Source organism: Mchenga conophoros, linkage group LG3, assembly GCF_057382185.1.
Source record: "Mchenga conophoros isolate Kocher_MC1m ecotype Shallow Benthic linkage group LG3, M_conophoros_male_GT1.1, whole genome shotgun sequence".
In the NCBI taxonomy this organism is placed as follows: domain Eukaryota; kingdom Metazoa; phylum Chordata; class Actinopteri; order Cichliformes; family Cichlidae; genus Mchenga; species Mchenga conophoros.
Window position 1 is genome coordinate 47,986,740 of NC_140528.1, and position 15,931 is coordinate 48,002,670.

General features: G+C 35.2%; 1 protein-coding gene across 1 annotated transcript; it reads right to left on the reverse strand.

Moving 5' to 3' along the window:
• Nucleotides 1-488: 488 nt before the first annotated feature.
• LOC146579104 (Fc receptor-like protein 5) lies at nucleotides 489-10,095 on the reverse strand. The gene is made up of 10 exons (XM_085267915.1): nucleotides 10,068-10,095; nucleotides 9,662-9,910; nucleotides 9,317-9,562; nucleotides 8,546-8,788; nucleotides 6,363-6,407; nucleotides 5,277-5,552; nucleotides 4,541-4,783; nucleotides 1,717-1,977; nucleotides 1,196-1,441; nucleotides 489-667 (listed from the first exon to the last, which is right to left on the reverse strand). The coding sequence occupies exons 1-10, from the start codon at nucleotides 10,093-10,095 to the stop codon at nucleotides 489-491; spliced, it is 2,016 nt and encodes a 671-aa protein (XP_085124041.1).
• Between the last annotated feature and the right edge of the window lie 5,836 nt (nucleotides 10,096-15,931).

Sequence of the window (15,931 nt, forward strand, 5' to 3'; positions counted from 1 at the left end):
TATTTGACACATTTAAGGAAAATATTAATAAAATAAAAATAAACAAAATAAATGTTCCCTATAGAATTTTTTTTGCTCTTTTTTGTTCTATAAAATAGTTGTTTTCTTTTAGAATCACTCATCTTAGCAGTAGGATATACATGAAAAGAGAAACAAATTAAGTTTGAGTGAAAATGTACATTTTTTGGATTCTCTGGTCAACTGACTCAGTGACTCAAAAAGTCCGATTCACTTTGGTGAGTGACTCATTAAAACCTGATTCAGTAAAAAAACAAATTTACCATCACTACTGGATACAGATGACTTGCTGAGGATTCAAGTATGGGTTTGACTATCTATCTATTTATCGATATAGTTACAGTTAAAAGCTTATATACATGATCATGGGCATGAATGTATTGGTAATGTGGGTTTAAGGCTTTTAATCATAACAACTGGTCTTTTTTCAGGATGTATACAGCATACGGCTGCAAGGGCTTTAAAAACATTTATATGGCTGATTTTTTATCTATGAGTGTAATTTCTGGTCTAGAGCTGAGTTTCCCACAGTGAAGGAGTCCCACCAAAAGCAGCAGCAGAGCCACCATCACAATAGTGAAAACAACCCTTAAGAGGAGGAGGAGATCATGAAAGTTGTCAGAAAAGAGATTAGTATCTCTGTGAAGCCCTGCAAAGAGACCAGAAATTTGCATATTAAGAAGAAACATTTGCAATTTTTCTTTTTGCATCGTCTTTCACACCATGGTGTCTCTTCTAACATCATGATACCCTAAATTTAAAAAAATATTTCTATCCCATTGTAAGATTACTTAAAAAATATATAAATAAAACCTTGCCATGCAAAATGCACTTTTTAAAAGAATCTAGTTATGTTGGTTAAATAATGGTACATAATAATATTGAATGATAAAGCGTGCTTTTCAGAATTCATGAGCATTTATCTCCGAATGTAGGTTTTGCTAATCCTTTAATTTAAAATACAACCAGCCTACGTGTTATTTTGAGCAATGCTTGGATGGCTGGACAGAACAGTGACACAGTTGACAAAACTGACAATGCTCCCAGTATGACTAAAATGATATAGGTTTGTCAAGTTTAAATGTGATCAATAAAGTTTATTATATAAGTTTACTACAAAGTGAACAGATATAAGTATGAAATGTAAGGGTTTTATTTTGAAACATTTACACCTCACCTTGGACAGACAGCCAACTTTCTGATGATTCTCCAACTCGTGATATTCTGCACTTGTAGAATCCTTCGTGAGACTTGTAGACTGTGCTAATGGTCATGTTTCCCATAGAGTTGGTACCAATGAAGATGTCATCCTTATAGAAGGAAGTAGCAAGGCTAGCAAAAGCCATTTTGGTTTTGCAGAACAGAGTCACAGATTCGCCCTCCATCACAGGATGAGCAGAAGTCTCCAGGATTAAAGCAACAACTAAACAAGATAGGGCTTGTCAATATTTATATAATTTAACCTTCCAACATTCATAAGGTCACTGGCAACCCATCTAAACTGAATGCAATTTTCAGTTCATTCAGTTTTAAGATGCGCTAATCTTTTACTACAGGCAGAATCAAATAATTAAAATGACAAAAGATAAACCAAAAACAAATTACAGTACACAATTTTGTTCAATTATTAAATGATGAAGCCTATAATTACACTTCACAATACAATATACAGAACATATTAAATTCAAGACTTATTACCTTCTCTTTTTTGTTCTTTCACAATCAACAAACTCTCTGGTGATTCTCCAGCCCCAGAGATTATACACTTGTAGAGTCCTTCATCAGACCTGGATACATTGTGAAGGACCATCTTCCCAGAATAGCCAGTTCCAATTTTCAGATCATCTTTATAGAAATCAGCTATGTGGTTTAGAAGAGCTCCTTTCTTTTTACAGCACAGGGTGACAGTTTTACCCTCCATGACAGGGAAAGTTGGACTCTCCAGTATCACAGAATTAACTGAAATTAACAGAATTAACTGAAACATTTATACAGTATGTTAAGGCCTAATATTCATTCATTAGAAATTATTTTTGTTGTTTAACTATGGGGTGTTTAGGCTTTCAGGACACCTGGTTTTAACTAAAGAATTATGGTTGTCAAAACATTCATGAAAAGTATAATATCTATTGATACAAAAAAAACATCTAAAACATTGTGCTGCCAAATCTATACATGTCATTATCTTGTTTTTTCTTAGTTTTAAATATAGAGGTGCACTTGTAAGCAAAAAAACCCCCACATTTGCACGATAGTTGGGATGGGTTGGATCAAACCTTTCTAGAATTTCAAGTTTCTCAAGTACACAACAGTACATTTTACTGGCTCAGGTCTGAGTGGGCCAAAATTCTGCCACAGCAATGTAAACGTGTAAATATTCTAGTAGGCAATGAGCATATCTTCACATTGCATATTGACACAAATATTGTGACACATATTGACACAATATTTATGGAAATTTGAGATGGCCATACAGAAAATATTCTAAAAACTATATATGATATTACAGTGGCTTGTTTTTTTTTTTGTTTTTTTTAAATACTTTAGTTTTTAGAATATACTTGTAATAGAATATAATTTTTTTTCCAAACATTTTTTACAAATAAATAACTGCAAAGTGGGGTGTGCGTAATTATTCAGCCCCCTTTGGTCTGAGTACAGCCAGTTGCCCATAGACATTGCCTGATGAGTGCTAATGACTAAATAGAGTGCACCTGTGTGTAATCTAATGTCAGTACAAATACAGCTGCTCTGTGACGGCCTTAGAAGTTGTCTAAGAGAATATTGGGAACAACAACACCATGAAGTCCAAAGAACACACCAGACAGGTCAGGGATAAAGTTATTGAGAAATTTAAAGCAGGCTTAGGCTACAAAAAGATTTCCCAAGCCTTGAATATCCCACGGAGCACTGTTCAAGCGATCATTCAGAAATGGAAGGAGTATGGCACAACTGTAAACCTACCAAGACAAGGCCGTCCACCTAAACTCACAGGCCGAACAAGGAGAGCGCTGATCAGAAAAATGCAGCCAAGAGGCCCATGGTGACTCTGGATGAGCTGCAGAGATCTACAGCTCAGGTGTGGGAATCTGTCCATAGGACAACTATTAGTCGTGCACTGCGCAAAGTTGGCCTTTATGGAAGAGTGGCAAGAAGAAAGCCATTGTTAACAGAAAACCATAAGAAGTCCCGTTTGCAGTTTGCCGCAGCCCATGTGGGGGACACAGCAAACATGCAAACACTACTGTTCACAAACGCTGTCCATCGAATCTGACTGAGATGGAGCTGTTTTGCAGAGAAGAATGGGCAAGGATTTCAGTCTCTAGGTGTGCAAAGCTGGTAGAGACAGACCCTAAAAGACTGGCAGCTGCAATTGCAGCAAAAGGTGGTTCTACAAAGTATTGACTTAGGGGGATGAATAATTACACACACCCCACTTTGCAGTTATTTATTTGTAAAAAAATGTTTGGAATCATGTGTGATTTTCGTTCCACTTCTCACGTGTACACCACTTTTGTATTGGTCTTTCATGTGGAATTCCAATAAAATTTATTCATATTTGTGGCTGTAATGTGACAAAATGTGGAAAGTTCAAGAAGGCCGAATACTTTTGCAAGCCACTGTAGATCTTATATTGTGCTTAATATATGTTTTTCTTGGTACAGCTTGTAATATTTGCTCATCCCAGCATTGAAGTTGAATGAAAATGGCATTTTCTTAATTTTTGTGACTAAGAATTTCATGTTAAAAAGTATTTTTACAGTGTTGTGTAATTCATCTTTATACAAATCATCATTTGCAATTAGTCTGTGCTCAAATATGGGACTTGACAGGACTGTTTGGAAATTTTTTATTTTTTTTACATTTTAATTTGCCCATTAGTACACATTTTTAAAAATATTTGTCCCAAATTACAAATTCTAATTTTTTTTTTATGCTAAAAAAAGTCAGGTATTTCTTGAAGATACTCATGTTCAAACATTGCTGTAGAATTCAATGTCAAAAAAGGGCCTGAAAGTGGGTAGTTGAACCATTAAAATATATATTTATAAATATCTTAAAGTATTTCATATATGAAGTTAAAATTTCACAGCAATAATTATAAATGTTCAGATTTTCTACCATAAAATACTATAATGTAAATTGGAGGCGTCAAAGCAGAAGGTTTGATTTGAAAAAGAATTACTCTATGGTGTTGCAGAGTTTTAAAGGAATGGTGGGTAAATTACTTTTCTTAAGAGACCACATGAGCACCTGGTAATGCTGTGGAGGACTGTACCAATAAGCATATAAAGACATAAAATTAATATCGAGCACAACTGAATTCAGCTTATTGGCGTCGCCCTCGGCAATATTACCAGTCTGTTTTGCAGCCCATCCCTCTTTTTAAGCTTTAATTTTAAATTTATACTCAAATCAGTAAAATGCTTTTCAAAAACATTGTACATTTTGACATTTTAAATTTTAAAGTGACGCTTTTCAGTTAACAAGCTTTTATTTCGACTCCATGTTTATTTCTCACCTCTGACAGCCAGCCAGCTTCCTGGTGATTCTCCACCTCCAGATATTCTGCACTTGTAAAGTCCCTCATGGGACTTGTAGACTTGGTGGATGGTCATGTTTCCTGTTGAGCTTGTCCCAATGAAAATGCCATCCTTATAGAAGAGAGCTGGAAGGCTGGCAGACAGTGTCTTGTTTCTACAATGCAGAGTTACAGCTTCACCCTCCAGCACATGAGCAGGGCCCTCCAGGATTACTGAAACAACTAGAAAACATTTTACCACATTTTTAAAGTGTAAATGTTTACTTAATCTCTTTATCAATTTGTTGGTGATCCATCAAACTTGAGGGTAATTATTATAAACACTGAAAAAATGATTTTGCAATGCCATTTATACTCAACAGTTTCTTTTATGTCCAAGTGGAAGGAAGCCTTGGGCTGGACCCAGGACACATTAAAGACATTATACATCTCGGCTGCCTTGGGAGGTAGGGAGAGAGGGAAGTCTGGGCATATCTGCTCATACTGCAGGCCTCAAAACCCTCATGAGTGGTCAAAAATACATGGGCAGAGTTGCATTTTTTATTTATTTTTTTGTATTTAACTTTAGGGTATTTCTATTTGTGTTGTGGCTATGCCACAAATTAATTAAATAACCTAAAAAAAAAAACCCCCCACAATGTTCCACTGCTAAATGGTTAGCTCTAACAGAGTTTCATGTATAATTTAAAGGATACATGAACTTGAAAGCAAATACCTTCTCCATTTTGATTTTCCAAACTGCTGTTTATCACCACCAGGGAGGTCTCTGGTGATTCTCCAGCTCCAGAGATTATACACTTGTAGAGTCCTTCATCAGACTTGGAAACATTGTGAAGGACCATCTTCCCAGAATAGCCAGTAACAATTTTCAGGTCATCTTTATAGAAATCAGCTATGTGGTTTAGAAGAGCTCCTTTCTTTTTACAACGCAGGCTGATAGTTTCGCCCTCCATGACAGGGAAAGGTGGACTCTCCAGGATCACAGAACCAACTGAAACATTTAATAAATGTAGAATAAAAGTTCAGTCCTGAATTCAGATTATACAAAATTGCATTTAATGTGAATTATACATAAAATATTAGATAATGATATGCCATGTGGGGGATTAAAAATATTTCATACATATGGTGAGAAACAAGGGGGAGATTCAAAAAGCATGTGACAAACTACTTAAAAAAACACACGCACAGGAAAAACATTCCCAGACATCACTGTGGCCATATTAGACAAGAAAGTGGCAAAAGATAATTCATCATCACAAATATCTAATACTGGGGCTACTTGTTCAGTTATTATACCTGCAGTGCAGGTTATACAGTTTTGTAACTGTACAATCCAACAATATGCTGGGTTGGCTTCCAAATGGTCTAAAAATATTAATAATACTACTGTAATCAAAAGATACATTCCAAGGCTCTTGCCACAATACTACATGAAAACTACACAAACTTGCAAATTTAACAGCTACTATAGCTCCACATAGTGTAATAAACAAAGTTATATCTGTAACTGTTTAGTTAGGAAAAACTGCATTACCCTTGATGTTAGAATTAGTTTTTGTGGCCACGATAGAGTTGTTACTGTAATTGTTTTAAATTACTTGTATCAGAACCTGAGTCATACTTAACTCGAATTTCTTGGATAATGAATGTATTTAAGCACTTATAAGACATTTAACTGTATCAGAGATATTGAATGACAGACTTCCCAAAAGAGAATATTTTAGATATAATGGCATATGTATTATGTGATCATCTTCATGTAATTAAGCTATAAGGTCAACCAGACTTAAATTCTCACCTTCAGTCATAGGATGAGAAAGATGCTCCTGTGACACAGTTTCACCTGTACATAACAGAAAATATTCTGTAACCATATAATTTAGTACCGTATTTTTCGGACCATAAGGCGCACTGAATTATAAGGTGCACTGTCTGTGTTCATACATAAGGCACACCAGATTGTAAAGCACATTACGCGAAACAAAACAGTCTAATAAGTCAAACTTTATTCAACTCATTCTTCTTGCTTCCTCCACTTCCATACAATTGATTCATGAATTCTCTCGCAGCTGCCCTATTCCGATGTTGTTGCAGTATATTAATGACTAACCTTGTATTGTGGATGGATTATCTCAGTTGCTCTCCTGTCTGAAGTTTGATCTATTTACAGCATCCTGCCATGCGATTGCGTTTGACCATAACCACTCGATGTGCCTCTAGCGATCACGTAGCACCAGTGTTGGGGAGTAACGGAATACATGTACCGGCGTCATGTATTTAAAATACAAAATATGAGTAACTGTATTCCGTTACAGTTACCGTTTAAAAAGGTGGTATTCAGAATACAGTTACTTTGTTGAAATAATGCCCGTGTCTCAATCTCTCCTTGTGGCCTGCATAATGATGTGACGAAATATTTATTATTGTTCAAAAAATTATTTAATATGAAGGCAATAGACAGAGTTTTACAGGCATAGCCCTAAAGAATATAGTCTCATGGGGAGTGTAGCCCAGTTGTAAGTAAGCTATTAAGACTCGACTGTATACTATGTTCGTGTTTTCCTCCAAAACAATAAGTTCCGTTGGAGCAGCAAAGTTGACCCAGACAACAAAGTAAAGCTAGTTTTTGGTTACGAACCCAACACGGAACCCAACGCATTAGCCAGAGGTCCTTTTACTACGGTTCAGAGCCGCGGACCTGTTTCATATACGCGCGGAATAGTTTTCTATACGAGACCGCTGCAAAAATTGCAGCGTTAGGTCCAACCTACTGTTACTCATTTTATATTAAGATTTAAAATTCTAGTTGGTATCGGTATGGCGAATAGCCTTCAGTAATAGTAATAAATCACACAGTAATAGTACATTCATGTAGTTGTAAAAAGCATGATAATATATTAAGTAATCCAAAGTATTCCGTTACGTTACTCTCTTTGAGTAATGTAACGGAAAACGTTACAAAATGGATTTTGGGGCATGTGTTCTGTAATCTGTAGTGGAATACATTTTATAAGTAACCTTCCAAACACTGCGTAGCACATTATTAAATACCAGCTAGCCCAACTTCAGTAACCCTACAAACGTCACTGCTGTTTAGTTTTCTGTCTTCATTTATGTTGGAAGTGATAGCAGAGCTGTACGTTTAAATTTTTTCAAAAATCTCTCAGTCAGAACATGGTATATCATGTTTGGGTGGATACTAGCGAGCTAACTTCTAACTCTGTTAAATTTAATACATTCTGTTTTCATGGATGCCTGGATGTTAAACTTAATTATTACACCAAGTAAAGCAGCAACTCTGATCATTTTATTATTAAGAATTTAGACCGTCTTTAACTTTCAGCATTGCGACAGTGTTTGTTTGACTTTGGGACCTGAATGAGACGGAGTATTGCACCCAGATTACTCTGCAAGGGTCCTGACTATGGTAGCCGTAATGCTCCGACAATCTATTTTTTGAGAGATTTTTGAGTGCCGTGTCCACATAAAATCCGTTCGAGGTCAGTGAGCACAACCAGAATTCATACATAAGGCACACCGGATTATTGGCAATTTTTGTGAAGATTTAAGGATTTTAAATGCACCTTAGAGTGTGGAAAATACGGTAAATAAATCAAACAGTGTAAACCTGTGGCAGCTCCTCAAAGTTGAGGCAACATAGTTACTGAAAACATTCCTGGTTGCCAAAATGTGCCCCTTAATCCTTAAATTCTCCTTGATAGAGTCAAAAATACCCTAAATTTAATCCTTGCATCCTAAAGTTTGATTACTTTTGTTAAAGTGACATAAAAATAAACAACATTGAACATTTTTTTAAACTGCTGTATAAGTGCTGCAAATTTCTTGTTTGATCTTGTTAAAATTTGACACATATTTATTAAGATACATTTTAAATCCTAGAACAACTAATTAATCTATTCTTATACACTTTTATATGTAACAAACTTGAGGCTTTTATTTTGAAATATGTTTATGTCTCACCTCTGACTGACAGCCAGTTTTCAGGGGATTCTCCAACTCCAGATATCCTGCACTTGTAGAGCCCTTCGTGAGACTTGTAAACTCTGTTGATGGTCATGTTCCCTGTAGAACTGGTCCCAATGAAGATGCCATCTTTATAGAAGACAGCTGGGAGACTGGCGGACATTCTTTTTCTGCAGCACAAAGTTACAGTCTCTCCCTCCATCACAGGATGTGTAGGACTCTCTAGCATAACAGGAACAGCTGAAATAGATCATTGACATCCACATGTTATCAAAAATACCTTCTGCCCCACTGAAAATCTGCATGATAATCACATCTTGATGGTTTCATTTAACAGATGAAAGATTACAGAAGCTTTGTCAAATGTATCAACCTAACTGTATATTTTGACATATAAGACAATAATTCGTATATTAATAAGAATCGAGATCAACAAGAGTTGAGGGTTTACCTTCAGTGGCAACATTAGAAGCTCCTAGAGTCAAAGCACTACCTGTATGTGACCGAAAATATGTTTGCACATATTAAAGTTAATCACAGAATTTTCAGCCTTTCAAAATCACTTTTTTTTTTTTTTTTTACCCCTACAGTACATCAAAAATGTATCATGCATCCTGATTAGCACACAAATCCTGATGTGCATAGGTTGGTATCCAATTTGGAACCAAGAATATTTCCAGCAGTGTTACATTACGAATGGTATGCATACACCATAAACAAAATATACAATAAAACAAAATGACGACATATCCTTTGTGCTGTGCTTACTTTTGATCGCTAGCCAGCTCTCTGGTGATTCTCCAACTCCATGTATTTTGCATTTGTAAAATCCTTTGTGAGACTTGGAAACATTTTGGACTGTCACCTCTCCTTCAAAGCTGATGCCAATGAGTAAGTTGTCTTTGTAAAAATAAGCCGTAAAATTGGAGGAAGTCGTCTTGTTTCTACAGTACAGATTCACAACTTCTCCCTCCAACACAGGATGGACGGGACTCTCCAGTATCACAGAACCAGCTGAAAAATGTGTAGAACGTTTTTTTTTCTTCTTCTGACTTTATAAAAGCTGGATTGTATAATTTTCACATTTCAGATTTTAACTTTGAGAAAACATACTTGACACAGTGATATTGATGGTGTCGCTTCGCTCCGCTCCACTCTCACACCAGTATTCTCCACTGTCTGATACAAAAGCATAGTCGATCGTGCAGGTCTTCATCGTAGTGTTAGTGGAACATTTCGAAACAATTTGCTCAATGTTCCTTACTTTCCATTCCGCTGAAATATTAAACCCATTACAAGTGAAATAGACTGACTCATATTCAAAGAGCTGCAGCCTCGATGGAAGGATTTGAAATGCTGAATCTGAGAAGAAAGCATGTCATAAATGTAAAATTCAGTTTAATGCAGAAATTAGGGGAAAAAAGAACAAGGTTAAGCAAAGCCCATCAAAAGAGTGTGAAAGAAATGTGTGTGCGTGATTTTTTTTGTTAAGATTAACGTTAAGTTGACTACTACTTACCAGATACAACATATGCAACCAGCAGCATCGACCCTTAAAAAAACAGCAAGGACAGTTTTGTATAATGTTGATTGTATAACGATATATATAAATATACACTAATTTTTATAATCTACTTTGGAGAGTGACAGAGCACCATACATATACTGTACATGCACTGCACATTAAACCATGGGTACCTGGTGATGCTGTCATAGTCTGGCTATACTCAGTATGTTTTTACTTCAAGTTCTGAAACAATTTTGTAATTTTCTTATTAGTATTGTGCTGTGTGGAAGGAGCTCCCTTTTTATTCAATCCTAATCTCAGGCTAACACGGTTCTTGCTCTTATAAATGAACAAGAGGGGTGTTGTCTAGTACTTTTGGGTCATGAATTCACAAAAAATAAATGTAAAAAAATATATAAACAATAACGGTTTAGCATATCTTATTTTATTTTCTTGAAATATTATTTTAGCTGATAGTTTTTACTATGAGACTTTTGGATGTCTATTATTTTACACTTCACAATTCCGTGTTGTAGAGATTACATGAACAAATGTTAAGAACCTAAAGTAAAACTAAAACTAAAAGAAAAGTCTTGCATTTAGATGCTACTACTATGGTGTCCCATATTTGAGCATAGGCTAATAAAAAGTAAAAACATATATTGTTGATTTTAATGCCTCTTACAATATTATAAATTTTACTTGAATTATATGACTGCTCGAGGGGAGTAGGTCTTAAAACAGCAGGTAGAGTAAGATTTTAAAAAATGTCTAACAAATCAATTTTCTCAGTTATAATTAGAGTATCATCTGAAAATGATAAAACATTTAAAATAAAATCTGTATGTTTTTGTTTTTATGGTTAATAAAAAAAATAGCATTTTTGTCATTTTGTGTTCATCTTAAAAAAAAAGCATTTGAAATGTTTTGTTTGCCTTTTTGTGAAATTCAACTATAAACCATCAGAAATTGCCACTAACATTTGACATTTGTGACATTTTAGTTAGTCAAATCTGGGCGTCTGCAGGAGTGCTGGCCTTCTTTCCACATTTTTTACTTGCTAGCTCTAAAATCCCAATCCTGGTAAATTACAATGATAAAAAAAAAATCACAGGAACATTTCAGGCTCCTTTCTTCAATAGTTTTTGCCTCATTTTTCAAAAAAGTGATGATTTTTCCCAAAAAAGTGTCTAAACAAATATATAAGTTAAAATTTACAGCAATCATTCTCTGTGTCCTCATTATAGACCATATAATTGTATGCAAATCAAAGACAAACAAGAAGAAGGCCCAAATAAATTTGATAGGATGAACCAATAGTAACTTACAGGTTAAAAATTACACCAGCTGATTACTTATTGATAACTTATTGGGACACACATTGCACATATTGCATTGCAAGTCTTGCGTTTAAATGTTTGACATCATCTCATTGATCATATAATAACTTGCAGAAATGTCCAATAAATAAATAAAAAAGACATTAACTTTGCATTATGCCGAAAGAAGAATGGTGGAAGTAGAATAATTTCAAAATCTTAAAACTAGCCAGTGAATGAAAAACAGCAACATAGTTTGCAACCTGTCATGCCTTACTTATGTGAAAGAAAATTTATGAGGACTACAGAATAATACACTACTCACAGATTGTGCTCCAGAAAGCTGTGACCATCATGCTGTCTTGATGTTGTCTTGGCTGTGACAATGAGACAACAATAAAGCTCAAAGTATTTGAGGTCTTGCACTTCCTTTGCTGTTTTTTTTGGTTGTTTGTGTGTTTACGCTAATATTCATGAACTAAGATACAACTTTCATTTTTAAACCGTATGACCATTTATTTCTGTGTCTAGTAGGGTGTTTCTTCTGTTTGTTGTCTTCATGTGTGGTTTGCTTTTGATATGCTGCAGCTACTAAATAAAACTTTGAAGACATGCTGTAAAAACTCAATACATGTCTCTAAATGTCTACATGTACCTTCAGACTTGGTTATTAATATTCTACAACCAGTTAACTGTCAACACAGCAGAACTTTAATAAAAAGTTTTTGATCAGTAGCACACTCAGGCCTCCATCAAGTGATAAATAGGTTGTAAAAGGTAATTTTGCAGGAATTCTTTCTTTTACTCATTTAATGTATTTCAGTGCAAATGTATTAAATTTAAGTAGTAATTTTAGATGATGTAATATGCATTTTATTATATAACCATGATGCATTTCATGTGTGACTCTTTTCTTATACTTTTAATAATGTAATATTATTAAGAGAAACTTATAAAGTAAAACAGCTCCAGGTTTTAATTTATAAAGATTTCAATATGAGCCACCACTGTGGTAGTGGCAGGAATAGTTATAAGTGAGGGGCTCCTCTACTCTGATGGATGTGACTTTCAACAAGTAAAAGTCATAAACTATGTATTATTTCTTACTTTATTTCTTGTCTGACTTCTCTGTTACATTTCTCTGCAGCTTTGAGTGATGTCTGTAATCACTGCTCTTTTTTTCTTGTATTTTGCATCTAATCTTTTGCATTTTTTTCTTCCACTTTCTTCATCATTCTTACATGATTTTTTCATAGTTTTTCTCTCATTTTTCTGCTGCTCTAACTTTTAGAATAGAATAGAATTCAATTTTATTGTCATTGCACATGTCACAGGTACAGAGCAACGAAATGCAGTTTGCATCCATCCAGAAGTGCTTAAGCCATGATATAGATATATTACAATATATATTAGCAATAATATAGATATGTAAGTATATTACAGAAATGGGTCTATTGTGGTATGTAATATGTACACGGTATGTTATGAATATGCTATAACTATAAGTATGTACAGGCTGTAGTGAGTACAAGCTATGTACAGGCTATGAACAGGATATAAATATGAAAAACTATACAGAATATGAAATAAATAACTTTACAGAAATATGAGATATACAGCTATACAGAAATGGGAACTATGCAAGTTAAGGGTTAAAAATTATCGTATTGTACAGAATGATTATTTACACAGAGCTATACAGTAGTGCAGTTAAGAGGCTATATAAAGTGCTAGTGGTTGTGAGTGGTGGTTCAGTCCATGTTATTATTGTGTGTTTGAGGGTACAGTTGTCCATTGTGGGTGTGTGTATGTCCAGTCCATGTGTTAATGTGGGTCAGATGTCAGGAGGCAGAGTTCAGGAGTCTGATAGCTGTGGGGAAGAAGCTGTTCCGGTACCTGGTGGTCTTTGTCCGGAGGCTCCTGTAGCGCCTCCCAGAGGGCAGGAGGGTGAAGAGTCCATGTGATGGGTGACTGGGGTCTTTGATGATTTTCCCAGCCCTTTTCAGACACCGCTTCCTGTAGATGTCCTTTGTGGCAGGAAGTGGTGCTCCGGCAATGCGCTGGGCAGTTTTCACGATCCTCTGCAACGCCTTCCGGTCCGAGGCAGAGCAGTGCCAGTTGGAACAAACATGGTCTAAAGTCTTGTCTCCTCTGGTGTGGCAGGAGACATGTTGGTGGAATCTGGGGAGGACTGTCTTTAAGTTGCTGTGGTTGAAGTCGCCAGCAACAATAATCTTGATCTCTTGATTTGTTGGTAAATCACACATTGTCAATCAGCAGCAATGGCAAAAACTGTTTCAGTAGTACATCTATAATATGAAGTTTAATATCATAGATGCATCTACTAATCATATTGAACAAGTTCAAATCTTGGTGAGTCAGAGATGAGGTTTTCTGAAAATTTTGTGAATGCAATGAATTGAGAAATATGTCCCAAAGGATTTTCTAAATGATACCATAGCTGCATCTACTAAGTCTTGGACAAATAAATCCTGGTGACCTTGACCTTGAGGTTAGAGGTCAAGTTTTCTGAAAATCTTTCTGAAAATGAGTTAACTTGGGATTTGCAAATTCATACTATAAGTGCACGTTATCAAACAAATCAGGGACTGCAAAAATTCAAATTTTGTCAAACAAGAAATTCTGATGCTTACCAAATTTGTGAAGTTATTTCACATTTACTTACATAACCATAAACAAGAATTATCGTGTGGCTACATGACATTTAGTTATTTCATCCATATTTTGAAAATTTGATGTGTTTCCATTACAACATAATATTTTCACTATAACACTATAACACAACCATGCTCAGACAATCAAGAAAAAATTTTATAAAGAATTTTTTGGAAATTTACACACATTTAACTCAAGTCACCTTATTCCAAAAACACACACTAAAACAAAAACATTAGAAGAATATCTAATAAATGTGGCCCAATCCTAGCAAGTGAATGGGTTGGACAATCTCCTTGATTTAGCTGACATTCCTTTTAGTGATCTGTAAGGAGGGACAAGATGATTTCTCCCAGCTGTGTTTCCCTCTTGTCTCCCATTCCCTGATTACTCCAGTGTGTATTTTCTTGTGTTTTCCTTGCCCTCTGTTGCGTAGCTTTCTATTGTCGTAGTGTTTGGATTTGAGTTTGTAGTTCTATGATTTTGTTTTGTGTTTGGATTTTTTCTTTTTATCCAGCAATAAAAGCTGTGCTTTAAGGTTAACCTCCCGTCTCTGAGAGTCCTGCTTTAGAGTCCAATCCTGCCTGCCACATAGTGCATCATGACAGTAACATTGTTTTGTTTCAATCTCTACACTAAAACCCCATTCCATTTTTTAAAATATGCATTTGGCTACAAAATCAAAATTTTGGCAATTAAAGTGAGCAGGAAAATTGCTCTGTAGTTTTTGCAGCATTAACCTAGCCTGGCACATCTTTTAACTAGCTGCATAAAGCTGATACCAAGGAAAACAAACATAATCTGGACAAGTAAAACCAACAATTTATGTCAGTTTCAGGTGACATTTGACCATGTTGAAATTTGGAGTTAGTAAATAGTCTGTCTGGAACAAAAGAGAAATTGTATTTGACAATTTCTCGTATCAGTCAGCTATAATTACATTTTTAAACTTGCCTAGTTTTGTATTTAAAAATATATATATAAATAATTTAATTAAAAAAAAAAAAAAAAAAAAAAAACTTGTGAAGGAAACAGCAATGCTACCTATGCCAGAAGCCCCAAAGACAGGCTACCAAAAATCCAGTGGGTTCTTCACACTTGTGTCAAGCCAGCCTCAACTTTGTTTTGTGTTCCCTGTGTATTCCATGTACTACGGGAAGAGATGTTGAAAACTGATTTCAAAATAAAGCCTGTGAGGTAGCATAACATAAGCAGCATGGAAAGTGATAGGAAAAAAGCATCTGCAGACTGTTCAAGTTTCTTTTAATTGTCCTTTGTTTTCTGCCGTCGCCTTTCAACAATTATTTCACAAAACATCAGAACCTGGCAGTTTCATATCTCACCTGCTTTATATAGAATTCCACTCACATCTGAACCTCATTAACCTCTTCCATTGAGAAAACAGGGTAGACTAAATAACACAGTATAGACAAAGAAAAAGTAAACTCAATCTTCCACTTAACAAACTCATTCACCCAGCTGAATGGTTTGAAAAGTCAATCTCTTCACAAAATCTGACTCATGAGGTTATTTTAAAGAAAATAAACAATTTTACACAAAAGAAACTTCCTTCATTTGGTTACACCCAATTGACATGATCAATGACATCATATCCTATAAAAACAGGAAGTACTGGGGCAGCCCTTCACAAATACCGGTTTCACAAATAGGACCTGCACAAAGGAACACACAATGGTAAGTATAACCAAACTGCATAAACAAATGAAAGATTCAAATCAACTAATGATGAAGTGACCTTTAGCTTTAAGAACACTTGCACAGATGTAGTGAATGTAACCAATACTACCACAAACTACCACAGACCCAGGATAGTATGCAAGGTTACATGTGCTGTGTTTACATTAAAGCACTATGACTGAC

Bases quoted from the DNA above. Each gene is read 5' to 3' on its own strand.
- LOC146579104 (XM_085267915.1), bottom strand. From the start codon at position 10,095: ATGCTGCTGGTTGCATATGTTGTATCTG. The intron at 8,789-9,316 runs GTAAGCACAGCA...GATCTATTTCAG, and splicing joins GAGCTGGCTAGCGATCAAAA to CTGTTCCTGTTATGCTAGAG. The intron at 668-1,195 runs GTGAGGTGTAAA...GTCTCTTTGCAG, and splicing joins AAGTTGGCTGTCTGTCCAAG to GGCTTCACAGAGATACTAAT.